Raw genomic sequence first — 27988 nt, forward strand, 5'->3', positions numbered from 1 at the left:
AGTTAATTCCCTGCCTTTACTATTGAGACCTGGGAAGCTGAATGACAACTGCATCAGCCTGTAGATTGAGGAAGGGAGGTAGGACCAGCTAAAAGTAGGGTCTTGAGTTAGCGAGAGCTGAGGGGGGTTCTCCCTTTCACTGCTGGCTTCCTCCAACCCCAAGAGTTGTGTGCTTCCAAAATCCCCGGCATCCCAATCACTTGGAAAGATGGGGAACTAAGTTTTCCACTTCCCAGAGAAAGCAGTGCATATTAGCCAAAGTGATAGGAAAATGGTTTTGGAACTGAGGTGCTAAGGAATCCCTTATTGGGATTTATAAGCAGCCTTCTGTGTGTTAGAACTCCCTGTTCAGAGTTTCATCCTACTGCTTTATCTTACAACTCGAGTGACATCAATGACCTTTTCTTCCTGAAGAGGCTCCTAGGACTGACTGTGGCTTAGGCCTAGCACATCTTCCCTAGCATCAGACCTCTGGGGCAAAGCTCCTTTTCATCCTCTCCCCCTTGCTCACTCAGTGCCCCCACATCAGACGTAAGCAGTGCATGCCCTTAGCAAAGGCTTCCTCTATAGTGTAGCCAGAGCACCACCTATGTGCGTTCACACAAATGGCAAAGCCACTGAGGTATATTGTTACTAGAATCCTACTTATCTGAGCTCTTACAGCGCCCTCGTCTGTCACAGCAAGCATTTGGCACCATGGTTGCAAACACGAGCTGTGGAGGCAGACTGCCTGGGTTCAGTCCTGTCTCTGCCGCTCTCCAGCGGGGTATCTGGGGCGAGTCACTGTAGCTCTCTGTGCCTTTGTTTCTTTCATTTGACTTGGAGATAGTACTTCAGAGGGATGTGATAAAAACTGAGTTACGCTAAATCATGCATTTAAAGCAGCTCCTGGGATGCACAGTAACAGGGCTAAAATCTGAGTGCTTAACTCTGCTCTTTTACCCTACAACATAGTTCCCTCTCTTTTAAAAAAGTTAGACTGGCCATGTTTTATCCCTATGGTATTTCCAGCTCCTTACCCCACTCTGGGACAAAACAGTCATGAAACTGCAGAGCGTGACTGGCCCAAGTCCCACCCTGGAGGTGCTGCCACTGCAATTCCATGCTCTGTGACCCCTGCAAAACCAATGGTGAGAGCAGATCTGCAGCCCCATCAGTGGGGAAATACAGATAAGAAAGGAGGAAGACAGCTGCTAGGATCGACAGCACTGGCCCGCCGGAGGCCTGGGGAAGGGCACACAGGGCTACCGCTGATCGCATGTGAACGTCTGGACCCTCTCACAGGAAGTCTGCATTCTGGATTGGCTCCAGTCCTGTAAGTCTGGTCAGTACGTGCACGGGAGACCAAACCGTGGGACACAGTGGAGGTGAGAAGTAAGGCGAGGGCAACACCATCATCCCTGCGCACCTGTCCTTCAGTCACGAGCCACCGCCTGCTGCAGCTCACAAGCTGAAGGCTACTTGTCTATTCCAGGCCAAAGCAACATTCTGACCACAGCGGCAGCTAGACAGCCGGGCGGAGGCAGCCAAACCCCCGCACGCTGCATGAGCACGCCTGCTATGGGTTGTGAGGAACGTCCAGGCAGGAATCCCAGGGTCCAAATCAGGCCTGAGAGAACCAGGACCAAGGACCCGTGGGAGAGAGGCTGGGAGTGCACAAAGCCCCCTTGCTTCTCTTCCTGGTTCATCTGAACACAGAGCTCCTGCAAGCTGGAACCGCTAACCATGTTTTATCAGTTCTGAGATGCACGTATTTTCACATCTCAGATTGGTCTTTCGCTCAGTCGACCATGTTGTCTTAAGCACTGCACCACTTACTTGGTAGCACTTTTCCTCAGTGGTATGAAAATACTGCATCTTAGAGTGTGGTGTCTCTGTTTAATTATAACTTAGCGTGCAGGGGCTGACGAATAAGGCTAAAATATCAAATTACTGAATACAGATAAAATTATGTTAATTAAATAGAGTCAGAGACCTGGGTTCTAGTCCAGCCAGGCCACCACGTTGCCGTGTAACTGGTGGCAACGTCACTTACATCACTTAAGCTCTTGGGTCCCTGTATCCTTTGTGAAATGGTGGTGAGATTCTCTGATCACATGGTCCAGTGGCCAGGGGGACTCTTCTACCAAAGGAGAACTTTGCACCCTGACTGGAATGCCTTGGTTTATAATAATGAAATTCCGATCATATTTCACAGCAGAAGTAAGCCTAAATGGCAGTCCTCAGCATCTGTTAGGCTGCCCGCACGTGCCCAGCACAAGCATGTTTCCTTCCTCCTCTTCCTTTCTGAGCCCCCCCCCCCCCCCCCCCGAGCAAGGAGGAAAGCGAGGCCCCTTGCTCCAGAGCCAGCTCCACCCTCCCCACCTCCCGGGCACACAGCCAGCCCTAGAGCGTGAGCAAGAGCGCTGGAGAATGCACCCTTCCACCACCACAGACAGGCCTTGCTTACCTGGGGTGACCACCTTCACCTCGGTGCTGCGGCTGACAGCCTGGCTCCCACGGTAGGCGCTGCACGTGTAGGAGCCCTCATCCCTGGCCTGCAAGTTACGGATCAGCAGTGTGCCATCTGGGGACTGGTGGACACGGTGACCATCGGCCTGTACTGGCACCCCATTCCTGGAGGGGAGAAGACACGGGGATAGCCATCCTGGGCCTCTGGTCTTCAGGCCCTACAGTGCCTGGGAGACACTAAGGAGAGGCATACGAGCTATTGCAGGGCCAACAGTTCCTCGCAAGGAAGAGAGAGGAGAGAAGCACCAAAAAGATCAATGCAAATTAATTCAAGTAAGATAAAGTCACAAACTAAGCACACTGATCTAAGTCGCTGTAGGTCTGCCTCCTCCCCACAGGGACCCTGTGCTGACTGAACTCACGGAAGCCCCAGGCACTCCCTGTCTCCAGGGCACTGGGGCGGCCAGAGGTGCAGACTTATGGGAGCCTTTCCTGAACCAGACGGTCAGCCAAGGCACGGGGCAGGAGGGGTGGTGGCTGAAGCGGACAGGGAGGGTGATTGGGAACGCAGAAGCTTGAAAGAAGGTCATGGTGGAGGCAGGAGGAGGACGTGTACAAGGGGAAGCTAGAGGGGCAGGAGCCAGCTAGCAGGGAGTCTGGTTTCGTGAGGAGTTTGGGTGGGCTCCTGCGGGTCGTAGAGATGCTTCGCCGAGCAGGGAGACCAGGCAGGTGGTGGCTGCAATGGCACATACACGGTAGATGACACAGGGAGGAAAATAAAGGGACATGGGTCGGGGTGAGAGTGGGATGTGAGAGAGAAGAGGAAGAAACAGCAAAGGCTTCAAGCTTGGTTGCCTCTCCCCTCTGGGGCAATCCGGGGCAGGGTTGGGTTGAATTAGGGGTTCCTATGAGATAGCAGGAGGGTCAGACTGGAACTCAAGAGAGTCCTGACCCAGATTATATCAGCACTGGATGGTCCGGGTGGAGGGTGCGGAAGCCGGGACCGAGGGTCCACCTTGAGCCATACCAGACAGGGTGGTTTTCCAGAACCAAAGGAGTATTTTGGTTTTGGAAGAGCTGGGGAGAATCTTACCTGCTACACCACTCCCCAAATGCCCCCAACAGTCCCTTGCTGGGGCCTGAAACATGGAGCCAGGTCTCCCACATGGGTGGCAGAGACCCAAGTACATGAGCCATCATCACCTGCTGCCTCCTGGGGTGTGCATTAGCAGGAGGCTGGAATCGGGAATAGAGCCAGGACTCCAACTCAGGCACTCGGACCGGGATGTTGGCGTCTCGACCAGCATCTTAAGTGCTAGGCCAAATGCCTGCCCCAGGGAGCAAGCGCTCAGATGCTGTGAGACTTTCTAGGACCGAGATGTATCTGGTGGAGTGAAAAAGAGGGAGCCAATTGGTGGCCTTGACCAGGGCAGTGTGCTTGGGGCACCGGCTGTGAAGTAGGGAGAGGACAGGCGGCGACAACCAGAATGGACAGCTCTGCTGTGAAGGGGAGACACTAAATACAAGGTCTGCAGAGAAACAGGCTCAAAGGAGGGGACTTACCGTTTGGAAGAAGGCAGCCCTGAGGACATAGGCTGCTGGGGAAATCCAGACGAAAGGCCGACAAGCTCTAACCTGAGTAGGACTCGACTGAGTGTACCAGCTGGGCGACCTTCAGCAGCGCCCTGCTGCCTGCCCTAGCGTCAAGGCCACACGAGAGGCCGCCGACCTCTACAACCCAGCACCTCTCCCCTCCAGCATCTCTCAAGAAGGGCCTTGCCCCCCCCCCCCCCCCAGCATTAAAGCCCAACATTGGGGCCGGCGCTGTGGCTCACTTGGCTAATCCTCCACCTGCGGCACTGGCATCCCATGTGGGCACCGGGTTCTAGTCCCGGTTGCTCCTCTTCCAGTCCAGCTCTCTGCTGTGGCCTGGGAGGGCAGTGGAGGATGGCCCAAGTGCTTGGGCCCCTGCACCCGTCCGTGTGGGAGACAGATCAGTGTAGCTCTGGCTGTAGCAGCCATTTGGGGGGTGAACCAACGGAAGGAAGACCTTTCTATCTATCTAACTATCTGTCAAATAAAAAGAAAAGAGGCCCAATGTCACTGCCCTGGCCCCTCTGCTTGACTCTCCCAAGCCCCAAAGCAGCCTCTCACTCTGCTCCTGACACTCTGGCCATCCTTGTCTGGAAGTGCCCCGGGATCCCCAGAACCTAGCCTGATCCGGACACATCCCAAGGAAGAAGGGGAGGAGAATTCTTTGCTGAATAAATGAACTAAAGACCAAGGATGGGAGAGGGGCGGGGCGGTACCTACTTGCATCTGCTGTGTAGATGCCCCAGATGGTGTTGACCAACGTGCAGGACAGCCCAGAATGCCAACAGTGCTAAAGAAATCCCAGGGCAGGCTGGGCGTTTAGATCCTACCATCAGAGTACTGACATTTGCTGCCTGGCTTTAGCTCCTCACTCCAGCTGCCTTCTAATACAGACTGGGAGGGAGCAGTGATGGGTACCTGCCACCCAGGGGGAGACCTGGATTGCACTCGTCGCTTTAGCCCTGGCCGCTGCAGACATTTGGGGGATAAACCAGCAGCTAGGTACCCTCGCTCATGAAAATTTCAAAAACCAAATGGAAAAGCAAGCAGACTTCCAGAGCTCCATTATGTCAGAGGAAGGGACCACAGGCCCTGTCGTAGTGACCAGACAGCGGAAGGGGGTGGAGGCGGTATTGACAGTGACACCCGGCGGAGTGGACCACACTGACCTGAGCCCGTGAGGGTTGAGGGCAGGAAGTGCCTTAAGGAGAACTTTACCTGGACCACCTGATGTTCACACTTTCCCCTGCCACCACACACGGCAGCCTGGCTGTGTCACCCTCTGGCACTGTCACGGTAGGGGGCAGCCTTGTGATCGTCAGCTCCCCTGGGCATGAGGAGCAGACGTCGTCAGCCTCTGTGTAGATCATGCCCCTCCCGGGCCACTGTGTGACCTCAAAGGACTGCCACCTTACCCAGAACTCTGAGCTGGACCCATCGCTGGTCTCGGTCCTGCCCGTTGAAAGCAACACAGGTGTAGAAGCCACCGTCTTCCACAACCACCTGGCTGATGACCAGGGAGCCGTCGGGCTGCAGCTGGTGTCTGAGGACCAAGCAGTCGGTTGTGAGGGCTGGCATGGGGGCGGGGGAGAAAGAATCTTCTAGTCCCTGGGGAGAGCCTGAGAGCCCCTGCTCACTGGGGTCAGGTCAGAGGGCTGGTGGGCCTTACGCTGACCAGTTGCCAGTACTTTAATGTCCTCAAAAATGTCTTAAGCCTAATAATAAGTTCAAAATTTTCTTACAACAATTTCTGACTTGAGCTTCTAGTTTTTGCTATGCTCATTTAGTTCCATAACTTAGAAGTTCAACGTCACACAGCTCCTAAGTGTCAAAGGCGGGCTAGCCCCTACCTCGGAATGAGGCTCCTGTGCAGATTACAGTACGGTGTGTACTGTGTGTGAGCAGGGCTGCAGCCACACCTCCGAGCCGGCCTCACTCAGAAAAGGCCCAGGATGCAAATACAGGCCTGCCCAGGACTGATGGGCGGCAGCGTCCCCAGCTGGGTAGGGCTGGAGGCAGAAGGGGAGGGAAGGAGAGGAGCTGAGGAAACCTGGGAGAAGAGACGGGCTGTCCGTCTCTGTGCCACTCGATCGTTGGGGGTGGGAAGCCTTCCGCATGGCAGGTCAGCCGAATCCGCTGCCCTGCACCGGCCTCTACCACGCTGGGCTGGTTCTGGTCCAGACGCAGCCTGCAAAACAAGGCATGCTCAGCCACGAGGGGCCCCTGCTGCTGCCTCCCCGACTCCTGCGGGGACCTGAGCCTCGTGCGCCTTCTCTGTCTGCCAGATTCAGCTCCCTGAAATCTCCCCTTGGCTCTGGTTAGGGCACCACAGAAAGATGAGGGGCCGGGGGGCCGGTCTAAAAGCCACTGCCAGCCCCCTCCTCTCCCACCCCGCCCCGCCCGGCCAGACCAGCCACCGCAGCTCTCTGCACACTTGCCACTAGGGCCTTGCCTTGGGCAGCCCTCCACCTGCCCTCTGGAAACCATCCCTCCTCCAGCCGCTCGTCCCTTGTGGGCTCCAGAGTCCCGGACCTGTGGCAATGCACCTTTCCCTCCGGCTGGGGGCTGGGGGGCTTCCCTTACATGGAAGGATCAGCTCAGGGAGCCTTGTTTTCCTCACCAGCAAGGGGCCCCACCTCCCTCTCCCACAGGTCCCTCCCCCCGCCCAGGTCCTCAGGCAGGAGGCGCTAAGAGCAAGCTGGCACTGCTGTTACCTGGTTGCAGGCCGTGGGTGTGAGGCGGGGACAGTCCCCTGGCCCCTGGCATCCCCTCCCAGGCTGGAGTCCTGAGGCCTGTGGCCCTGGGCTGGGTCCCTGGTCTGAGGGAAGCGCGTCTGCTCGGCCTCAGGTGGCATGGCCACGTCACCCCCTGTCGTCAGTCCAGAAGAAGGAAGGGTGAGCTGTGGGGAGGCATAGACAGAGGGAGGGCTACGCGGCCAGCAGGGGACGTGCAAGAAGTGAGAGCCGCCAGAAGTGACCCACAGAAGCATTTCCGATCTCTAGTGCAGGGGCACACCAGCCCAGTCCCTCCCACCCTGGGGCCCTGAGAACCCAGCGGAGGATGGGGTGGGGAAGGAGACCTGTGATGCGCAGTTGGACCGTCTGGGAGTCACGGCCTGGCCTGGCACTGGCACAGCTGTAGCTGCCAGCATCCTCTGCCCGCAGTGGGCTGATGACCAGGGAGCCATCGGACTGCAGCTTATGCCTGAATGGGCAGAGCGGGGAGACGTAGGTCTGGGCTCCTGCACGCAACAGTGAGCGTTCCCCCAGGTCTGCAGCCCACAGCCCACTTCCGAGCCCACTCCCACAGCCATCCACACGCTGGATCATGTCACACACACCTGTCAGAGGAGACGGGCCGGCCATCTTTCTGCCACACAGCCTGGGGCACTGGAGAGAGGTCCCCTGGGCAGAAGAGCTGGACCACCTGCCCCAGGGCTGCCTGCACCAGGAAGGGCCCTGAGCCCGCCAAGCTGACCCTGGAGAGGTGGAAGGAAGGGTCTGCCCACAGCTGAGTGCCATGACCGGTCACCACTCCACGGCACCACAACAAGGGTTAGCTTGGTGCCCGCTATGCCATGGGCAGCTGTGGGCCAAGCCCTGGAAGCCCAGGAACTGGGAGATGCCCCCTCGTCAGCCTCCCCCATGTCCTGGCACTGCCACCGCAGCCCACCCCTGCAACGGCCACAGGTGGTGCAAGTCAGGCACCGAGCCCGCATGTTCACATGGGGGCTGAATTACACACTTGACCTTGCGGGGATTCAGAGTTTGGGTTTTTAATCTTCCCAAATCCATAATCAGTACAACCCAGTCCCAAGAGAATAATGAACGGCAACCCATCTGTGACCTGTGAGCCATGCTGGACAGGAGATGACAGCACCACCTTATGGATCAAGAAGCCGAGGCTTGGCAGATACTGAGCGCCTTGCCAAAGGTGGCAAAGCCAGGAAGCTCATCCAGAGAGGCAGGGGGGACACTGGCAAAGCCCATCAAGGATTCAGGAGCCCCAGCTGCCTCGCTGTCCACAGTCATGAGACGAGTCTGCTGTCTCAGGCCTCAGTGCCCCCATCTATAGAATGGGGCTGACCAGGCCCCCACCTGGAGGGGTACAAGTCAGGAGTAGGGCGCAGGGCCAGCTGACTTCGAGGTTTTAGCTCCACCAGGCTCAGCCTGGGCCCGGGCACCCCGATCCCCCTACCTAGGAAGGGTGAGCCTCACCTGTGGGAGGGGCTGAGAGAGGGTCGCGCTGACCGTCCAGCATCTCTGCCTGCTCCAGGGGCCCTGGACCCATGCTCCTGGTCCCAGGGCCGTTCTCCGAAGGCCTGGGAGTGAGGGGCCTCCCCAGGGCCAGGCTCTTGGTCTGGCCGCCAGAGACCTCCAGAAGCCAAAGGCTTTCCCGGCACCGTGTCCCCCATCCTGTGCCAGCCGTATTCCTGCTGGCCTCTAGGACCGGTGCCGGCACCCTCCACATGGGTGCCCTGGCCAGAGGCCCCCGGCTCTGGAGGCCCTCGGCAGCTGCTCATGCACTCCTGCTCCGAGGCGAAGTTATTGGCGTTGCCATGGCAGCCACCATACCAGAATCGGTTACACCTGCCCACTGAGGCAACGAAGTACCAGCGGGCCGCCCAGTCTGTGCAGGAGCCGTGGGCGCTGGGCAGCAGGCACCGCACAGGGTAGGCTGGGGGTGAGGGAGGACACCTGTCACCACGCTGCACCCACCTCCCTCCCCTCCGCCCCAGCACCCAGGCCCACCCCTGCCTCTGCCCTGGGGACACAGGGCATGTCCACCAGGCTGTCCACCATGCAGCCTTGCCCCAGACTGGGGCCACAGTGGCCTCTGTGCACAGAACTAGAGCCCTCCAACAGGTCCGGGCTCCCCGGGCTGCCCTGCCCTGGGTCCCCTTGGCCCTGAACCACCTAGGGTGCACACAGAGTAGCCCCAAGCCTGACCTTGCCAGGCTTAGAATGATGGGTTCCCTGCCCTGTAACTCCCTATAACCTGGGACCTGCAGACACCCAGCAAGGAGCCCACCCTTGTCCCCTGGACGCTTTGTGGCTGCTGAGCCCCCAGTCTGCCGAGCTGACGGCCCTCCTCGCCAGCTCCACCTGCCCAGATCTGACGTGGCTGCCCGTGTGGGTGCCCAGCCCCAACCACCAGCTCGTCTGGCCTTTGAGGTCCCAGGCAGCTGTAGTCATACTCCGAGTGCTCCAGCCTTGGTGGCCTCCCCAGCCCCCGCCCTCCCTCAAGATTCAGCTCCTGCTGCCTACCCACCCACCCACCCCCGAATCCCCAGGCAAGGTCAGGACACCCCTGCCCAGCTGGTCCTTTCATCTCTTGGGATACCCGTGCCACGCTCCCAGTTCCCGCAAGCAGCCAGAGGCCCCTGGTGCAAAGTGCTGGACAGCAGATCAGCCAGCACTGCGCTCGGCCTGGCACCCAGTAGGCAGGCGCTCAGTGACTCCACGTGGAGAAATCCAACAGAGCTGGCCGCAAGGTCGCACAGTGGGTGGGGCACAGTGGGTGGGGCACAGCAGCACCAGCGTGCACCCTGGGTGGGGGATGCACTCACCATAGCCAGGCTGGCCCACGCAGCCTTCCCCCAGGGGGCCTGCAGCAGAGGCCACGTTGTCATAGCAACAGCCAAACTGGGAGCCCCGGCAGGCACCGGGCTCGCTCTGCTGGGCCTGGGGCCAGTGGGCGTTGGGGACCTGGGGAGGAAGCCCAGGATTGGGAAGTGGGGAACGGGCCCGCCCTTGGTGGAGGGACAGAACTGTGGGCCTGAGGGGCACAGGCCCCAGCCAGGGGGTGGATCAGAGGCCAGCGTGTGCTGGACGAAGCCCCTGCCCCAGGCCAGCCCATCACCGAGGCCCTGCCCCCGCCCGAGGATGGTCCAAGCCCACAGGCTCACGGGGCCCTCCCTCCTCCAAAGCCCGCGCTGGGTGACAGGGACACTGGGCAGGCTCAGGCACTCGATTCTTGCCCCCTCCACACACAGGAGCCAGACACTCACAGCGGAAGCCGCCGCCCTGGACCCTGGTCTGCTCCCACGGCTGTCCCCGCCGCCGTAGGGTCTCTCACAGCCAGCCTGCTGGGGCCCCTGGGCCACAGACACCCCATCAGGGCAGCACCCGTACCTAGGCAGACAGCACAGGGCCCGCACCCCTCACCGCCAGCCCCGAGCCCCGGAGGCTCCACCAGCATCCCAGGACCCAGGTGCCCTTTGTGGGGAAGCCATCCAGGCGAGGCCCCGGGCGGGAAAGGGTGCCTCTGGGGACTCTGCTCTGCCTGCCCCCGGCCCCACCCACCCCAGCAGCCACCAGGGACACAGCAGAGCTTCCTCAACTCCCACGGCCCCTCACCAAACCGACAAGGGGGAGTTCAGCCCCGAGCCTGTCCGAGAGTCGGGTTCCCGGGGGAGATGTTACAAAAAACAGCAGCAGATGGGGGAGAAGAGGGGGTTTGAAGCGCCCCACCATTTATATCCAAGCACCTTCTGTGGGCCAGCACCCTGGGACTTAATCCCTCCTCAGGGTAACTCCACCCCAAGGCTGTCAGTGTTCCCAGTTCTAAGCCAAGATCAGAGAGGTTAAGTAACTTGTTCCACGGTGATCAGCACACAGCCGGGCCAGGCATCAGCCCCAGGCTGCTGACTCTGAGGCTTGGGCCCAGTGCCTGAGGGACTGGGCGGGCTATCAGGAGGCGGCCAGCCACAGGGAGGACGCTGGGCTCAGCCCCTCTGTCGGGAAAATCGCGGGGACCCGGCCAGCCCCTGTCCAGCCTCTCCCGGGGACTCTGAGCCTGAGCTGCCCCTGGCCTGCTGAGCCTCCAGCAGACCCAGCAGGGCCGTGTCCCACCCGGCATCAGCAAGCTTAGCAACTGCATCGCCAGGATCGCACACCCCCGGGCAGCGTCCTGTGGGGGGCTGGGCAAACCCACCTGCCCGCCCTGCACGCACCTGCTCTGCTGGCACGAGACCCTGGGCCCGGGGCAGCCCTGCCACTGCGGCCCGAGCGACGCCGTGTAGCCGTCGGGGCAGCACCCGTGGGGGCTGTGCCTGCAGTCGCGGGACCTCGGGGGCGGCTGCGCGCCGGAGGCGGGGCCGGGCTCTGGCCGCCGGCGCCCCCAGTCTCGCCTGGGGCCGTCCCAGGCCCCCGGTGGCTCCCGAGCTGCCCACTGCTGGTTTCTGTTATCTGGACAGGAGGGGACGCATAGGCTGTGCTGACCGCGTCACTTCGCCCCGTGTCCTCGCAGGGCCCCCTACCCCGCCCCCAGACCACTCCCCTTGGCCACTGTCCCACCCCCACCCTTGACCTCCACCACGCACGACCCGGGGAGGCGGGGCCTGCCCCCAGCTCACCTGCAGGGGGCGCCTCTCGCCGACCCAAAGGCGCCCCGGGCTCCCTGGGGCTCGGACGCGTGTTCGGGTCCTGCACGCTGGGGACCTCTGGGGGCACGGGGCGGGGGAGAGCAGGGGTGAGTCCCGGGCGGCGGGCAGCGTAGAAGCAAGCGGGGAGCGGGCCCGGCACCGCCCACAGACACACACCACGCCACCCCACCACCACCACCCCCCCCCCCCGCTTCCGAGTTGTCACCCCGGCGGGGATGAAACCAGCCCCCGTGCCGGGACCCCAGCTCCGCACGCCGGCACCTCGGCTTCCGCACCGCGCAAGCGACCCGAGGCCCCCGGGCCTTTCTCCAAAGGAGGAACGCAAGGCCACCAAGCAGATGGGAACGCTCCCCGGCACTGGCATGCGCCCAGGCAGAGGTGAGGCTGGGGGAGCACTCCATTCACCCCGGGGGTAGAGGTGAGGCTTCGGAAACGCTCCATTCACCCTGGGCAGAGGTGAAGCTCGGGGAGGCTGCAGCGGTGAGGCTCGGGGAACACTCCCCCCGGCACTGGCGTGCACCCCGGGGACAGAGGTGAGGCTTGGGGAGCACTCCCCCGGCACTGGTGTGCACCCGGGGGACAGAGGTGAGGCTTGGGGAGCACTCCCCCGGCACTGGCGTGCACCCGGGGCAGAGGTGAGGCTCGGGGAACGCTCCCCGGCACTGACGTGCACCCCGGGAAGAAGAGGTGAGGCTGGGGAGGCAGCAGAGGTGAGGCTCGGGAACGCTCCATTCACCCTGGGCAGAGGTGAGGCTCGGGGAATGCTCCTGCAGCATTGGCGTGCACCCCGGGGGGCAGAGGTGAGGCTCGGGGAGGCCGCAGTGGTGAGGCTCGGGAAACGCTCACGCCGGTACCGGTGTGCACCCCGGGCAGAGGTGAGGCTCGGGGAACACTCCCCCGGCACTGACATGCACCCCGGGGGGAAGAGGTGAGGTAGGGGAGGCAGCAGAGGTGAGGCTCAGGAACAGGCGCCCTGCTGCCAACATCTGGGAGTGAACCCGCAGATGGCTGCTCTCTGCCCATCTCTGTCTGTTTTTTAAAAAGGTCAACTGCACATCACACACACTCACAGGAAACACGCAGGAAACACTGGGTTAACGAAAGGATACAAAAGCCACCAGAAAGCGGAGTAAAACATTAACTGCACCTTCTGCACGGTGGCTGTGACTGCTCACCAGATGTTTTTCAACTTTTCTTAAAAGTTATCTTGGGGCCAGCACCGTGGCTCAACAGGCTAATCCTCCGCCTTGCGGCGCCGGCACACCGGGTTCTAGTCCCAGTCTGGGCGCCGGATTCTATCCCGGTTGCCCCTCTTCCAGGCCAGCTCTCTGTTGTGGCCCGGGAAGGCAGTGGAGGATGGCCCAAGTGCTTGGGCCCTGCACCCCATGGGAGAAGCACCTGGCTCCTGGCTTCAGATCAGCGCAATGCGCGGGCCGCAGCGGCCACTGGAGGGTGAACCAACGGCAAAAAGGAAGACCTTTCTCTCTCTCTCTCTCACTATCCACTCTGTCTAAAAAAAAAAAGTTATCTTGGGCTGGCGCCGCGGCTCACTAGGCTAATCCTCTGCCTGTGGTGCCAGTACCCCAGATTCTATCCCGGTTGCCCCTCTTCCAGGCCAGCTCTCTGCTGTGGCCCAGGAAGGCAGTGGAGGATGGCCCACGTCCTTGGGCCCTGCACCCGCATGGGAGACCAGGAGGAAGCACCTGGCTCCTGGCTTCGGATTGGCTCAGCACGCCAGCCATAGTGGCCATTTGTGGGGTGAACCAATGGAAAAAAGAAGACCTTTCTCTCTCTCTCTAACTCTGCCAGTCCAAAAAAAGAAAGTTATCATCTTGGTCTCCAAATTGTCAAATGTCCTAGAAACGATTAGACCAATAGAATGGGTGACTAGGATGGGACGTGATACTTATTAAACAACCTCAGTAAAGTTGTTAAAAAGATTTATCATAAAATGTTGGAGAAAATGCAAAAGGCTAGGTAGAGAAAACTGAGCCAAAAACTGATTAAATGACACGAAGAGGAAATTTGAAGAACGCATCCCAAACGCTGAGAGAACATTTAAAAATTTTTTTACTTATTTATTTGAAAGGCACAGGAACAGACAGAAAGAAACACAAAAGAGAAAGGCCTTGGAGCTCACATCACTGGTTCACTTCCCAAATGTCTGCAGCAGCCGGAGCCGGGCAGGCCGAAGCCAGAAGCTAAGACCAGCACTGGGGCGGCCACAGGACGGGGGCGGCTGGAACCCAACCCCACTGCCTCCCAGGTGCGTTAGCGGGAAACTGGCTGAGAAGTGGCAGAGGCAGGGCTGTACCCCAGGCCCTCCGATCTGGGGGGCGGGCACAGCTAGCCCGCTGTACTACACACCCCTTAGATCTCTTGAAAATTTTACGTGAGAGGTGGACATTGGGCACAGCGGCTAGGACGCTGCTTGCGCCCCGTATCGGAGGACCCGGGTTACAGTCCCAGTTCAGCCCTGATTTCACCCTCCTGCTAATGCAGGCTTGCAGGCAGCGGGCGACGGCCCAAGTACCCGGATACCTGCCATCTCACCGGGGAGGCCCAGATGGAGCTCTGAGCCCCCGACTGCATCTGGTCCAGCCCTGGCTTTTGCTGGCATTTGAGGAGTGAACAAGCAGGTGCAAGATCTGTCCCTCTGCCTTTCAAAAATAAACTTAAAACTTGTATTCAAGGCACCAAAATCATTATGTAGCAGGTAAAGCTGCCTCCTGCAGTGCCAGCATCCCATATGGGCGCTGGTTCAAGTCCTGCCTGCTCCACTTCCCATCCAGCTCCCTGTTAATGCACCTGGGAAAGCAGTGGAGGATGGCCCAGGTGCTTGGAGCCCTGCACCCACGTAAGAGACCCAGGCGAGGCTCCTGGTTTCGGCCTGGCCCAGCTCTGGCCATCGCAGCCATCTGGGGAGTAAACCAGCAGATGGAGGATCTTTCCGTGTCTGTCTCTTCCAAAACAAATACATAAATCTAAAAGAAAAATGTCCTTGAGAGCGCCGCAGACAGACAGAGCTCTCCCATCCACAGGTTTCCTCCTCAACCCCACCGCCGAGGCTGGGCCGGGCTGAAGGCAGGAGCCAGGAACTCCCTGCAGTCTCCTCTCCTGCGGGTGGCAGGGGCCCAAGCGCTCGAGTCCCCACCACCACCTCCCAGGGTCTGCGTCGGAGGAAGCTGGCATCAGACACCAGAGCCATGGCTCGAAGCCACGCCCGCTCCACGCTGAAAATCTGAGTGCCGGGGAGGGAGCTCCTTCCTTCCCCCTCCTAGTGTTTTTCAAATTTTCCACAAGCATGTAACACTTACCAAGGATGGGCTAAGTGGCTAACCCATTCCCCATGGACTGCATCTTGCCAGTCCCCAGGAATGGAATAGTAAGAACAACATTTTGGGGTTGGAAGACACTGACAGGTATGGGATAAAATCTATTTCTCATCAAAACCAAGCCAAAACCCAGAGCAGAGCAGACCTGAGTCTTCCAGATGTGCCATCTCCCACAACCCCCCAGGCTGCCGCTTCTGCACTCAGAGGCCCTCCGGCTACCCCACCTGCCTCTCTTGCAGGTTGGCCCCGCACACAGCCCTCCTCTGCCATCCGCCCCGCAGCCTGACTTCCCAGCTGTCCCACTTCAGTGCTAGGCCCCGGGCCAAATCTGTCCCCCCAGGGAGCATCTGTGGTGTCGCCCTCTAGTGGCAGTGCTTTCAATGGCAGCCCTGGGCTTGTGAGACAGGTGTAGCCCAAGGGCCAAGGCCCGGAGCCCTCCAGCGTCTGACTCACTCAGAAAGGACCTGATCCCCCCTCAGGGCCAGCTCTGGGCCCCCCACTGGTGTCAGAGTTGCCGATCACCTCTACGGGGAGAGTGACCAAGGAACCGCGGCTTCAGCTTCATTTAATTGCAAAGAATTTTAAATTTTAAAGTGGATTCTTGACTTATTTATGGGGAAACATTCATGTATATTTGGAACAACTTGGATATATAAATTTACCTCTTGTGGCCGGCACTGTGGTGCAGTGGGTTAACACCCTGGCCTGAAGCGCCGGCATCCTATATGGGCGCCAGTTCTAGTCCCAGCTGCTCCACTTCCAGTCCAGCTCTCTGCTATGGCCTGGGATAGCAGTGGAAGATGGCCCAAGTCCTTGGGCCCCTGCACCCGTGTGGGAGACCCAGAAGAAGCTCCTGGCTCCTGGCTTTGGATCGGCGCAGTTCCGGCTGTTGCGGCCAATTGGGGAGTGAACCATCGGGTGGAAAACCTCTCTCTCTCTCTCTCTTTGCCTCTCCCCTCTCTGTTTAACTCTCTCAAGTAAAAAATAAATAAAATCTTAAAAAAATAAATTTGCCGTTTATTTGTAAGACAGAGATAAAGATCTCTGGTCACCCCCACGTGTCTCCACATGGCTGCAATGGCCAGGTGCAAGCCAGAAACCAGAAACTCAACCCAGGAGCTGATCCAGGAGTCCCACATGGCGGCAAGGACCCAAATGCTGGAGCCGCCACCTGCTGCCGCCCAAGGCCAGCATCCGCACTCAAGTCCAGGCACTCCACAAACCTACCTTCCAACCTTAGGGCTCACTTGGGACCAAGTATTCCAGTGAAAACTTAGCGTCTGAATTAAGACTGCTATAAGTACAAACTATGCAGTTTGAAAGTCTAGTTTGAAAAAATCTTCTACAAGAGAATGCAAAAGATCCCATCGACGACGATGACGATGATGTTTTAAATTCTTTTTGAGGACAGGCTGGGAGAGCGCACGTGCTTGGGCTTCAGTCTGCTGGTTCACTCCCCAGGTACCTGCAGCAGGAGCTGCCCCAGAACCCTCTCTGGAGCTGGGACCCCACTAGATCCACCGTGCGGGTGGCAGGGACTCAGCCTGCTGCCCCCATGGCACACATTAGCAGAAAGCTGAGCCCGAGAGCCAGAAGCAGGTATGGACACCACGCTAAGGGATACAGGCGTCTTCACCACCAGGCTAAATGGTACCCGTTTCCAGACGTGGCTCTCGGGCATTTAAAATGACACACATGACTCTACTTTTACTGCAGACCACTGCCCTAGATCCGGACCCTTTAAAAGAATATCTTTTTAAAAAAATAAACTAGACACGTCAGACATCGGTGGAAGCCCCAGACTTCGTACCCAGGATAGCGTAGGGGGCAGAAGGCAGACGCGCACCGCACACACTACAGGGCGACGCACCAAACAGCAAGTCCTTGCGGCGGGGAGTGAGGGCAACTGCGGCTTCTCTCCGTGGACCACTGTCCCAGCTCCGCCACGCGTTCCCCACCGGGCACACGGTGTGCTCGCAGTCAGGAGAGCAGCAATAAAGGGCCTTCCCCGCTCAGCTCTGCCTGACCTGAAACTCCTCCCCTCCCCTCGGAGTTTGATAATTTTTCTGATGATGGTGACCCCAGGGGCCAGCTCAGGCTGAGGTGCCCCAGGGCCTTGGATGGTCCCTGAGGCTGAGCCCCCCAGCCACCAGCCACCCCTTGTCTCCCAAGCCCCACACCCTGCAGACCCACCCCAAGCCTGGGCAGCCATTCTTTTTCACCTCTTTGTACAGATGGGAAACAGAGCCAGAGAGGAGAGGCGCCTGCCTGGACCACGCACCTGGCCAGCAACCGGGAGTGGACTTGAACCCAAGCCCACTGTCCACTGCACGTGGCACTGATTCTTGGGCACGCTGCCACGCACACAGAGGTCCCTGCTACTCACGGGGTCGCTCCCGCAAGCGCATCAAAGGCACACACTCCCTGCCTCCATACTCAGTCCACAGCAACACCAAGCCAGCTCTGGGTGGGGTAAGTAGGAAGTCACCCTTACCCGGGGGCAGGTGGCAGGGCTGTGTGTTGCACGGCTCTACATCCGCCGGCCTCGGCTGTCGCAGGCTCCTGCAGTGGCCGGGTGGCCCCGTGGCACACATGACCTGTCGCCTCCGAGTGCCGGAGTTGCAGCTCTTGGAGCACTGGGGTCCAGGATGGGAGTGGAGAGACAGACACACCCTGAGTTCTCCCAAGGGAGACAGGCAGGGGTTCCCGGGGAAACTGCGGGCCGCACTCACCAGACCCCAGGCACTCACGTGCCAGGCCTGGACACTGAGGGGGGCAGTCGGCACGCACACAGGGCTCTGCGGGGGTGGCCGGCCTTGGGGGAGGGCCACAGGCCATGACAGGCGGCAGAGTCCCTGCACATGACACCACGCCTGCGCACACCGGTGGCGCTGCCGCTCACAGAGCACTGCAAGAAGCGCCCTGAGCGGGAGCGCCCCTGCCTCGCGCCCACAGAGGCTGACTGCGCCCGCACCAGGCCCAGGGGGTTCCCAGATCCCCTCACTTAGTGTGTGGGTGCAAGCGATGGCCAGCAGCCCCAGCCACTGCGCCCAACAGCGCCCCCTAGCTGCTGCGTCAGGCCCGGGCCAGGCTTCGCCCACGGCCCACCGCAGCTTGGGCCCCAGGCCCAGCTCGGACACCGACCCAGGCGGCCCGCGCAGCCTCACCTCGGACCAGGGCCCGGCGCTCCAGGCTGCACAGCGCTGCAGGTTGCAGGCCTGGGTAGCGGGCGGCTTCCGGGGCAGTCCCACACACAAGGCCTCCTCCGCGGCTTCCAGGCCGCCGGCCCCGTCGGTGGACACGCAGTAGACAGAGCGGGACTGGGTGCCGCCTCCACAGGAGACCGAGCAGGGCGTCCACGGGCCTGTCTTCCAGCTGCGGGCGAGTGGGGTCAGGGAAGGCTGCCCCCCAGCACCAAGCCACACAGGCGCCCCTGCCCCGCCCACCCTCTGAGCAGCTGGGCCCACACAGCCCAGGCCCAGAGCTCTGCACCACACCGGGGCCAAGACCTGTGCTCGCCCTGCTCACTGCCCCTCAGCCTTCTTGTCCCCACCAGGTCCCAGCCAGCCCGGCCAGACTCCAAGCCCTCCGGTCTGACCTTGGAGGGGGCATCTCAAGGGCAGTGGCCACATGCCTGGCACCAGGGGTGCAAGGATCAGAAGCAAGGGCAGCCCCCATTGTGCCACGAAAGCCAGGCCCACCACCAAGGCCAGGCCGGTGGGAGGAACCTTGGGGAGCCAGCACCTGCGGGTTACTGGTTCCCAGGTGCACACTAGGCTCCCACACGACGCCATGATTCAGGCCGGTGCAGGTAGAAGTCCCTGGTACACGAACAGGGCCACCTCCAATGCCCATGGGCAGACCTCTCTCACCATCTCCCGGCCAAGCCCCCTGCAGCCAGGACAGGGGGCTCCACACCTCCTACCACCAGCCCAGGTATTCTGAGGACTACGTGTGCTGTGAGGGTGGAGAGGGTGGAGGCCCCAGGCACCAGCCTCGGCCAGTCACAGCTGCCACCCCAGCCACAACCGGGGAGCCCTGAGCTGCCCAACACCTCATCTCTACACCTACACCAGCTTACGCCCCCAATTCCTTCCCACCCAGGTTCTGGGCCACTCCACCACCCCTCCAGGTTGGGCAGGTGCTAGGGCCTCACCGCTTGGTCTGGGGGCAGGGCTGAGGGTTGCACTGGCGGCGGCTGGCGGGCTGCGGCAGGTGCTGGCACATGTGGTCCGGGTAGGCCTCGGTGTCCGTGGTGCAGAACACCAGGCGGGTCTGATGACCTGAATGGGGCCCGGCCGGGGGGTGTGGGGAGGGTGGGAGTCAGTCCACGTTCGTTATGTGACACCTAGGCCGTGGACTGGCCTGGACACACCCCTCAGATCACTCTGTGTCTCAAGTAACCCCCAAGATAGGCGCCACCATCATCCCCAAGCTGCACAGGAGCAAACTGGGGCTCAGTCTTAGCTGTCCCTGGTGCAGGCCTGGCCCACATTCCTAGGGGAGTGCCATCTCCTGGGAGGTGCCGCCCGCTCTGGGAATCCTAGGCCAGGGTCCCTCATACAGTCCAGGGTCTTCTCCAAGGCATGGAGACTGCGCCACCCCCACCCCAGGGGACTGCCTGGGGGCGGGGCTGCGTTGGGACACCGCCCCTCCCCTGCGCTGTCCTGTGCCCTCACCTCCACCACATTCGGTGCTGCATTCACTCCACGAGGTGTGGCTCCAGCTGAAGCCAGGGTAGGGGGCTCCGAGGGGCAGGTAGTACTCAAAGTGCACGCCGGGGTTGGCCTCCTGGCTGATGAGCTGCCACCGCACAGGGTCCTCCGTAATCCCTTCTGCCCAGTGCCTGTTCACCCCACAGCTCCCCTGGCCCTGGTGCCCCCAGGGCACCAACACACCAGTGCACTCGGCTGGGCGGCCTCTCCCCCCACAGCCCTGCTCACCTCGATGACCAGGGGCTCCGAGATGGGGCCCCGGGCACGGAGCCGCTCCGGGGCCAGGTCCCCCTCGGCACCGCGCTCGTACTGCAGGATGGTGTTGGCCACCGGCAGGACCCCGGCCGCCTCCACCGTCCAGTGCCCGTTGAGGTAGTACTGCCCGCGGGTGTTCTTGACCGCTGCACACAGGGCGGATGGCCAAGGTCAGCCGGGGGAGTGGGGCGGGCCTCCGCCTGCAGCCCCACAACCCCCCACAAGCACCCAAGATGTGGCTCTCACCCAGGAAGTTCCTGCTGGCCGCAGCCTCCTCGATATGGATGCTGGTGGCTCCCACGGGAATCACAAGTATCTGGTTGTAACCTGAGGGGGCAGAGCCGGGGCGCTCAGCTGATCTCCTGCGGGCCCCTCCCACCTCACAGGAAGGAGCCGGGTGGGCTAAGCGGGAGGCAGGGGGCAGGGGAGGGCAGGGGGAGGGTGGCTGTGTGAGATCAGACTACACACACAGGGGCTCCTAGATACGACCTGAGGTGCCCAGGGTCTGCTCAGCTCCTAGCCTTGGCCAGAGTTGGGGGTGGGGGCAGGCTAGGAAGGCCCGGCACAGACCCCTCCCAGGGCCCCACCTCTGCTGAGGTCATTGGCATCAAAGGTGCCTCTGACAGGGTAGCAGGTGGAGCCGTCGCCCCCGCACTGCAGACACTCGTCTTCCTGCTTGGGCGAGTCCAGCTTGTGGTCGCAGCCGACAACCTGCCAGACAGGGACGGCTGTCGGTGCCACACCAGGATGCAGGCCGGGAGCCACAGCGAGCCAGGCGGGTGGCCCGGCTGACCTCGCTCCGCCCCTTGGCTGTCCATCACTGCCAGCACAGCCCCCCTTCTCCGCTAACATCATGTGTCTCCTGCAGAGCTCAGGGGCTACCGTGCAAGCTCCAGGCCAAGACAAGCGGAGCTGGGGCCAACCCGGGCTGCCCGAACTCCTAGGAACGAAGCCCCCTCCCCTGGGCGCTGCAGGCCACCTTCCTGCCTCCCAGACCGGCCTGATCCAGACCCTAGCCCCCAGAGAGAGCCTAAGCAGGAAGCAGGAGGTTTTTCTAGCAGCTCCATTCCAACCCGTGCTGTGGGGCTCCAATCCCCAAAGGGGCAGGGGAAGGGGGTCACAGGGCAGCCAGGCGACTTGAGAAGAGGTCACTCTCCGGAGAGCCGCCCCGCCCCCGGAGCCAGCGACACACTCACCCGGCATCTGCCCTCCACACAGACGTTGCGCCCGCCGGGCTCGCAGGGCGTCCCGTCCACCACGGCCTCCCTGTGCTTGTAATAGAAGCTCTCCCCCTTGGGAATGCAGTGCAGCTCACACTTGTTGGGGGCTGGGGTGGGCAAGAGGGGACAACGGAGACCCCAGGTCCCGCGACCACCCCGCCCAAGGCCCGAAGTCTCTCTCCTAGGCGCAGAGACGCCCGCACGAGGCTGGGGGAGAAGGCCGGACCTCCGCGAGGTCTCCCGCAGCTCGGGTCTTAGCGCTTGGAACCGCAACCCAAACAGCAGCGCGGGATCAACACCACCTCGCCAGCGGGCAGCCAGGAATGGTGTCCAGGGCCAAAAGGACACCTCCCCTCCCCCAGGCAGGGGCAGGCGGACCCAGAGCCGGACTCAAGGCCGCACAGACTGGCCGCGCCAGTCCTAACGCACCCCCGGGCGGGCGAGGCCAAGCCCCCCTACACCCCCGAGCGCTCCAACAAGGTGGGGGCCGGGGTAACAAATGCAAGGGGCAGGTGGCGGAGGCACCCGGGCTGAGGGAGGAGAGGGCTCGGGTGGGAGGCGCAGGGAGCCGGAGGGGGTCCTTGGGCGGGAGGCGCGGGGTGGGGGCCAGGGGCTCCGGCTTGGCGGGCGCCCCCAGCCGCCGTGCTCACCGCCATAGTAGGGCAGCCACTTGTAGCGCCTCCCCTGGAAGTCGGCGCCGTCGAACTCCGCGCACTGCTCGGCCCGAAAGTCGCGGGCGCCGCCGGGGCAGCTCTGCGGGGTCGCAGGGGGGAAGGTGGAGCCGGGCTGTCGGCGCTAGGGGACGGTCGGTCGGGCTCGCGTCCCCAGGGCTTCCCCCCCCTCCGCCCCCCAGCACAGTCTGGGCTGCAGGACGCAAGCAGCCGCGGAGGGCAAGGTCGCTCCCGGGATGCGGGGCGGGGATCCGCAGCCGGGGTGTGGGAGGGGGAAGGGTACCTCTGTGCGGCACGAGCGGTGGCTCCGGAAGGGGCCCACGCAGCCAGAGCCTGCATCTCTCCTGCGGGCGAGAGTGTCCGGGGAGCTGGAGCCCCGAGAGCCGACCTCCCCCACCCCACCCCCCTCCCGCTGCTCTACCGCCGGCCCGGCTCCTGGGGGCTCCCGGTGGGCACGGCTGGGCTGGCGGGGCCGCAGGGCAACCACAGGGGCTTCACGGACAACTCCCCCGCGGCACGGTTACAATCAGCCCCTCGCCTTCCTGGGAGAAGCAGGACTCAGACCCTCGCTGTGCTGCGGTCACCTAACTCGGGACCACCCTGCCTCTCACCGCGTTTCCAGGGCTGACCCAAACTCGGCCCTCGGAGATAAAATAAGTAATGAATATTCTGCCATTTAAGCAGCAAATACATGGCATTTAAAAAGAAAGAAAAAATAGCCTGTCGCACCTGCCTCTTGCTCTTCCACGGGATCCCGCAGCAGTGAGCGAGCAAACGCCCCTCACCCCCAGGAGACCCTCATCATCCTTTCGTTGGTACTCCGCCCCCTCCGCCAATCTATCAGGGTGCAGAGCGCAGTAAGCGCTTAATAAGTCACCGGAAGTGAGCCGCGGCTGCACCTGGCAGGCTGCCCAAAAGCTTCAGGTGTTAGGAATTGCAGCTGCTGATTCTCCGATTCCACAGGACGTTCTGCACCTGCCATGGCCGAACTGGACCTGCTGCAACTTCTCTGAAAACGGGGTGCTCGCTGGAATCGGGGTGTACGGAGATGCCTTGATTTCCTACCCTCTGCTGATATCACCTGCCGGGCCTGGACCCCTACTCCGTGACCTCCTGTAACAAGCAGGCCTGTGGTGGCCTCCCTACCTCTGGCTGTAGCAGGGGCGCTCCCGGAAGCTGATGCCCCCACCGCAGGTCCGGCTGCAGGGGCTCCACTGGCCCCAGGGGCCCCAGGCGTCAGTCTGCCGTCTCACATTGGCAACCTGCAGAAGAAGGCATGCACAGAGCATGTGGCAGTCAGCATTGCCCACTCGGAGGGCACGCTGAGGCTCCCGGGGGGCCACTGGAGCCTGAGATCCCCCCTTTCAAGCTAGCCCCTCAGGACTCAGCATCCCAAACACCACCAGGCATCCTAAAACATACTCACTAACGAAATCAGCTTTAGCATGGGAGCTGGAAGCCAGGCCTGGGGTGGGGGTGGGGGGCAGCTGTCCAGGGGAAGTCCCTAAGGGAAGGCAGTGCTCAGGCACTGAGGGGTCAGCAGTGACACAGGGCAGGAGGCCCTAAGATCTAAGGGCAGCATTAAAAGGCAGCGCCAGGGGCCGGCACTGTGGTTAATGCCCTGGTCTGAAGCGCCGGCATCCCATTTGGGCACAGGTTTGAGACCCGGCTGCTCCACTTCCAATCCAACTCTCTGCTATGGCCTGGGAAAGCAGTAAAAGATGGCCCAAGTCCTTGGGGCCCGGCACCCTTGTGGGAGACCTGGAGGACGCTCCTGGCTCCAGCTTTGGATCGGCCCAGCTCTGGCCACTGTGGCCATTTGGGGAGTGAACCAGCAGATGTAAGATCTCTCTCTCTCTCTCTGATTGTCTGTAACTCTGCCTTTCAAATAAATAAATCTTTTTTTAATTTTTATTTTTATGACAGGCAGAGTTAGACAGTGAGAGAGAGATACAGAGAGAAAGATCTTCCTTTTTCTGTTGGTTCACCCCCCAAGTGGCTGCTACGGCTGGCGTGTTGCGGCCGGCGCGCTGCGCTGATCCGAAGCCAGGAGCCAGGTGCTTCTCCTGGTCTCCTATGTGGGTGCAGGGCCCAAGCACTTGGGCCATCCTCCACTGCCTTCCCGGCCATAGCAGAGAGCTGGCCTGGAAGAGGAGCAACCAGGACAGAATTTGGCACCCCGACCGGGACTAGAACCTGGGGTCTCGGCACTGCAGGTGGAAGATTAGCCTATTGAGCCGCGACACCAGCCCAAAAAATCTTTTTTAAAAAGAGAAATTGCAAGTGCTTTTTGTCCTTCTCCTCCTCCTAATCTCCCTTTTCCCTGCCAACTGGAAAGCAGCTGTGACGACTGCAGCTGGAGCAGCCCTTTGGGGCTGTAATGTCACTGGGAAAAAGGCTTCAGTCAAGTCCCAGAGCTTGGAGGACTTTGTGGGACAGAGCAGCCCCGGACTTCCCGCCGCTGGGTATGACGTGACTGCTATAAGACTCGTTTGGGATTCTGCAATGGGAACATAACCTTAACAGATGCAGTTTCCTATCAGAAAGCTCTGACTGGGGTGGGACTGTGGTGCAGCGGGTGAAGCCTTACGGGCACTGGTTTGAGTCCCGGCTGCTCCATTTCTGATCCAGCTCCCTGCTAATGGCCTGGGAAAGCAGTGGAGGATGGCCCAGGTGCGTGGACCCCTGCACCCATGTGGGATTCCCGGAGGAAGCTCCTGGCTTTGGCCTGTCCCAGCCCCAGCAGCCATTTGGGGAGTGAACAAGCAGGTGGAAGATCTCTCTGTCTCTCCCTCTCTGACTATAACTCTGCCTTTCAAGTAAATAAATCAATCTTAAAAAACAAGAAAAGAAGACCCTTGCTGCCAGCGTGGGGAGCCCACGTCTGTACACACAGCTGTCTCTGCTGTGCAACCTTAGGAGCCCCAGGTTGGAGGAGAGAGAGGCAGAGAGAGAAGACGCCAGGGAGGGACACGGGGACACAGGTGCAGGTCGAGGGCCCTCCCGGCCTCTGCTCTCGGGCTGGGAGGAGCCACCGGCACTAGAGCAGGGTTGCACTTGACTTTCCAGTCCTGCTGGGGGGCAGGCAAACACGTCCCGTTGGCTGGCAGGGGACTTCTGGGCGTCACCACCTTAGAATTCCTAGTGCTCAAGGGGTGAGGCAGAAAAGGAAGCCCTTCTTCCTGCTGGGAGCCCCCAGCCCACCCCAACATCAGAGCTCTCGGGGGGCAGCGAGGTGTGCTCGGCTCCAGCACCCCTGCTTCCCGACACAGCCCGGGGCCCTGCAGCGGGACAGGGCTCAGTGCACCTGCTCAACCCCAGGAAGGGCCCAGATCCTGGGTGCTTCTTCAGATCACCTCTGCTCCCCCCCCCCCCAGAGTGGGACTAAACCACCCAGCTTCCAAAGCCAGTAAGCCCAAGACCCAGGGTTCCCCCGGTGACACCGACGCTGAGATGTGCTCAGAGCGGTGTCTGGGGTCAAAGGGAGGATTCTGGGTGCTGGGGTGACTTTGCAGGGCCCCCTTCACCCCACACACACACCCAAGGCTGCATGCCACATTGTCGGAATCCAGTACTCTAAGCAAGGCCTGAGCCCAGCGCCCTCAGCCTCCCCAAACCCACGCTGCCCGGGGCTTTCATGGCCAGCAGGACGAGGGGTCGGGGGCAGGGGGTGCCGGTCTGAATGCAGGGTCCTCTCAGGACCCCGTCCATAGTGCGGTGCCTTACGCACACACCCTCCTGCTCCTGCGCCCAGCCCCTGAGGTGAGGTGGGCGTCCAGAGGCCCGGACGCCCAGCCTGTGGTAGCTACAGCTGTGCTCTGTCCGCGTCCCCACGCTGGCCCTGTGAGGAAGGCAGCCACAGGGGACCCCAAGGAGCGCGAGTGCCCTTTTTCTCTGCAGTTACCCAAACCACCGGCAGGGAAGCCGGAGAGAACAGATCCGGCCCAGGCTCACTCTGGCCTGTCCTCACCTGTCCCAGGTAGCTCCCTCACCCCACCCACTCTGCCAGCCCCACCTGGAGCAGCTTGGGAGTGCGCGCACACACACACACACACGCTCTTCCTGCTGCACTGTTGCCAGGGGAATCAGCTGCGCAGTATGCATGGGCCGGGGAAAGAGTGAGCGAGCACCACCTTTAATCACCACTCAGTGCAAGCCTTTGGCTCAGCTGCTTGGGATGCCCACATCCCAGATCTGAGTGTCAGGGGTTCGAGTCCCAGCTCGGCTCTCAATTCCAGCTTCCTGCTAATGCCCATCTTGGGAGGCAGCAGGTGATGGCTCAAGAGCTTGGGCCTCTGTCACCCATGAGGGAGAGCCAGACTGAACTCCAGGCTCCTGGCCTAGCTTCTGCCCAGCAGGCATTTGGAGCAGATGGGAGCTCACCCTGCCTTTCAAGTGAATAAAAGCAGTGAATGATGATAAAACATTACCTATTCCTTCTGTTCCAGCTGAGCCCTGTCCCTACGGACAGTGACCCTGGGGGGAGCTTGGGGATCCAGTGGCAGACTCCTCCCTGGGGTGAGGAGCCATGGGGTGAGACCGCACCCCCTCCACCAACCCAGGGGAGGGGAGAAGAGCACTCAGCCCAGGCTGACCCAGCTCCACATGTCCCTAAGAAACTAAGGGGGGCCCAACAAAACCCAGGGCGCTTTGTAAACCTTGGCTCCCTGCATCTGTATGGGAGTGGGTGGGCGTTGTCACCCCCAAGCGGGACAATCAGGGGCTGGGTGATTCGCCTCCGGGCAGAAACCATCACAGGGTGGCTCTGGTCGTCGTCCGGGTCCTGACACTGCCGTCAGGAGCCCCATCTGGGCTTTGGCTTGGCTCTGGCCTTCAGGCACTGGGCACCGGCACACGCTGCACGACCCCAGAGGGTGGCATTTTGGGAACACGGACCACAAGGGGGCAGAGATGAGCGTGGGAAGCTGGCAGGGGGAGAGTCCAGGAGGCAGCACAGCCCTAGCTGCCCCCCCCCCATCCCATGACAACTGTGGCCCAGCCATCCCTGGAGGAGTGCCTGATGCCCACCCCCCTTTCCCCTCCTCTCCCTCCCCTTCTCTCCCCTCCCCTCAGGCAGCCAACACTGTGGGTCCTTTCCCAGAGGGCCTCAATGTGCCTGCCTCATTGAGCAGTGGGCAGCACGGTGGGTGTCCCTGGTGGGGCCCAGCACTGGGCCTGGCTGCCCCCTCCTTCCCAAAGCTGGGCCTGCAGTCTAGAAACCCCTACGCTGCCCTGCATGTGCCCGGGACCCAGGCCCGCTCCCTGCAGGGCCCCACCCTTCTCGCCTCCCTTAGTGGTGGTGACTAGATCTCCTGTGTCCACTCTCTAAGTTTCTCTTTTCAATTGTCTATTTATTTGAATAGCAGAGGGAGAGGGAGAGGGAGAGAGAGAGAGGCAGATCTTCCATCTGCAGGTTCACTCCCCAAATGCACACAATAGTGGTGACGGGGCCAAGCCAACACTAGGAGCCAGGAGCTCAATCGGGTCTCCCTTGAGGGTGGCAGGGAACCAAGTACTGGAGCCATCACCACCACGTCCCAGGGCGGTACGTCCTCGCCTCAACAAGAACCTGGCACCGGGAGCAGAGCTGGGGCTGGACCCAGGCACTCTGCTGTTGGAGGCCGGAGTCCGATCAGTGCACCGAACAGCCACACGCTCTCTAAATTCCGACCGCTGATTCCTGATTCGGTAGCCGCTGGCTACGTGTGGCTATTTAAATTTAAGTGAATTAGTCAAATACATGTAAAACAGTTCCTCAGCTGCTCACGTACTCAGAAGCCACAGGGACCCAGGGGCCAGCGGTTTAACCGAAAAGATTGGAGGCGCCCCTGCTCCCAGGAGCTCTGTGCACAGCACAGGAGCGTCCTATTTGGTCCCGCGTAGGTGGGAGGTGCCCGGAGGGACAGCCCTGCACCTCGGCTGGACCAGCCTGACCCCACTTGTCCCTCCACGGGGGCGGGGCTTTCCGGCACTACCTGGGACTCCATGGAGTGCACCCACCACCTTTGGAGGGGGGACAGGGACGCGGGCGGGGTGGCTGAAGGGGTTGCCGGCCTGGCCAAGCAGTTCCCGGCACCCTGGGCGGCTGGCTTCAAGGTCCCAGCGGTTCCTGAAGGGGCTCCCCTCGGCCCAGCCCAGCTTCCCGGGCACCGACCCTCCAGCGGGCACTGCCGCCGCACTCACCGACCATCCCGGCGCCGGGGCCAGCAGCAGCGGAACAAGCAGGAGCAGCCGCATCTCGGCCTGCGGGAGAGGCCGCGGGTCAGCGCGGGCCGGACACCGACGGGCGCCCGACCTGCCCAAGACGCCCGCTGGGGCACCGCGGCGAGCGCGAGGGTGCGCGGGGTGGCGCGTGGGGGGC

The 27988-nt window shown here is 61.4% G+C and overlaps 1 protein-coding gene across 4 annotated transcripts in view; it reads right to left on the reverse strand.

Moving 5' to 3' along the window:
- The window catches only part of PAPLN (papilin, proteoglycan like sulfated glycoprotein), a 46073-nt gene that overhangs the window by 16454 nt on the left and 1631 nt on the right, over positions 1–27988 (reverse strand). For 3 of the 4 annotated variants that reach the window (XM_062181393.1, XM_062181391.1, XM_062181392.1), the window contains exons 2-25: positions 27811–27870; positions 22774–22889; positions 21911–21971; positions 21607–21709; positions 20933–21063; positions 20324–20447; positions 19983–20063; positions 19710–19882; positions 19446–19569; positions 18923–19049; positions 17934–18141; positions 17261–17402; positions 11402–11488; positions 11000–11234; positions 10055–10178; positions 9614–9752; positions 8262–8721; positions 7385–7522; positions 7124–7248; positions 6759–6912; positions 6095–6232; positions 5460–5587; positions 5263–5371; positions 2450–2616 (exon numbers count right to left, since the gene is read on the reverse strand). In XM_062181393.1, the coding sequence (XP_062037377.1) occupies positions 2450–2616; positions 5263–5371; positions 5460–5587; positions 6095–6232; positions 6759–6912; positions 7124–7248; positions 7385–7522; positions 8262–8721; positions 9614–9752; positions 10055–10178; positions 11000–11234; positions 11402–11488; positions 17261–17402; positions 17934–18141; positions 18923–19049; positions 19446–19569; positions 19710–19882; positions 19983–20063; positions 20324–20447; positions 20933–21063; positions 21607–21709; positions 21911–21971; positions 22774–22889; positions 27811–27864 (3448 nt within the window). In that variant the 5' untranslated portion in view covers positions 27865–27870. Of the gene's footprint in view, positions 1–2449; positions 2617–5262; positions 5372–5459; positions 5588–6094; positions 6233–6758; positions 6913–7123; positions 7249–7384; positions 7523–8261; positions 8722–9613; positions 9753–10054; positions 10179–10999; positions 11235–11401; positions 11489–17260; positions 17403–17933; positions 18142–18922; positions 19050–19445; positions 19570–19709; positions 19883–19982; positions 20064–20323; positions 20448–20932; positions 21064–21606; positions 21710–21910; positions 21972–22773; positions 22890–27810; positions 27871–27988 lie in introns of those variants that run through there. The other variant, XM_062181394.1, reaches the window with a different exon arrangement.

Source organism: Lepus europaeus, chromosome 22 (assembly GCF_033115175.1).
Source record: "Lepus europaeus isolate LE1 chromosome 22, mLepTim1.pri, whole genome shotgun sequence".
NCBI classification, from domain to species: domain Eukaryota; kingdom Metazoa; phylum Chordata; class Mammalia; order Lagomorpha; family Leporidae; genus Lepus; species Lepus europaeus.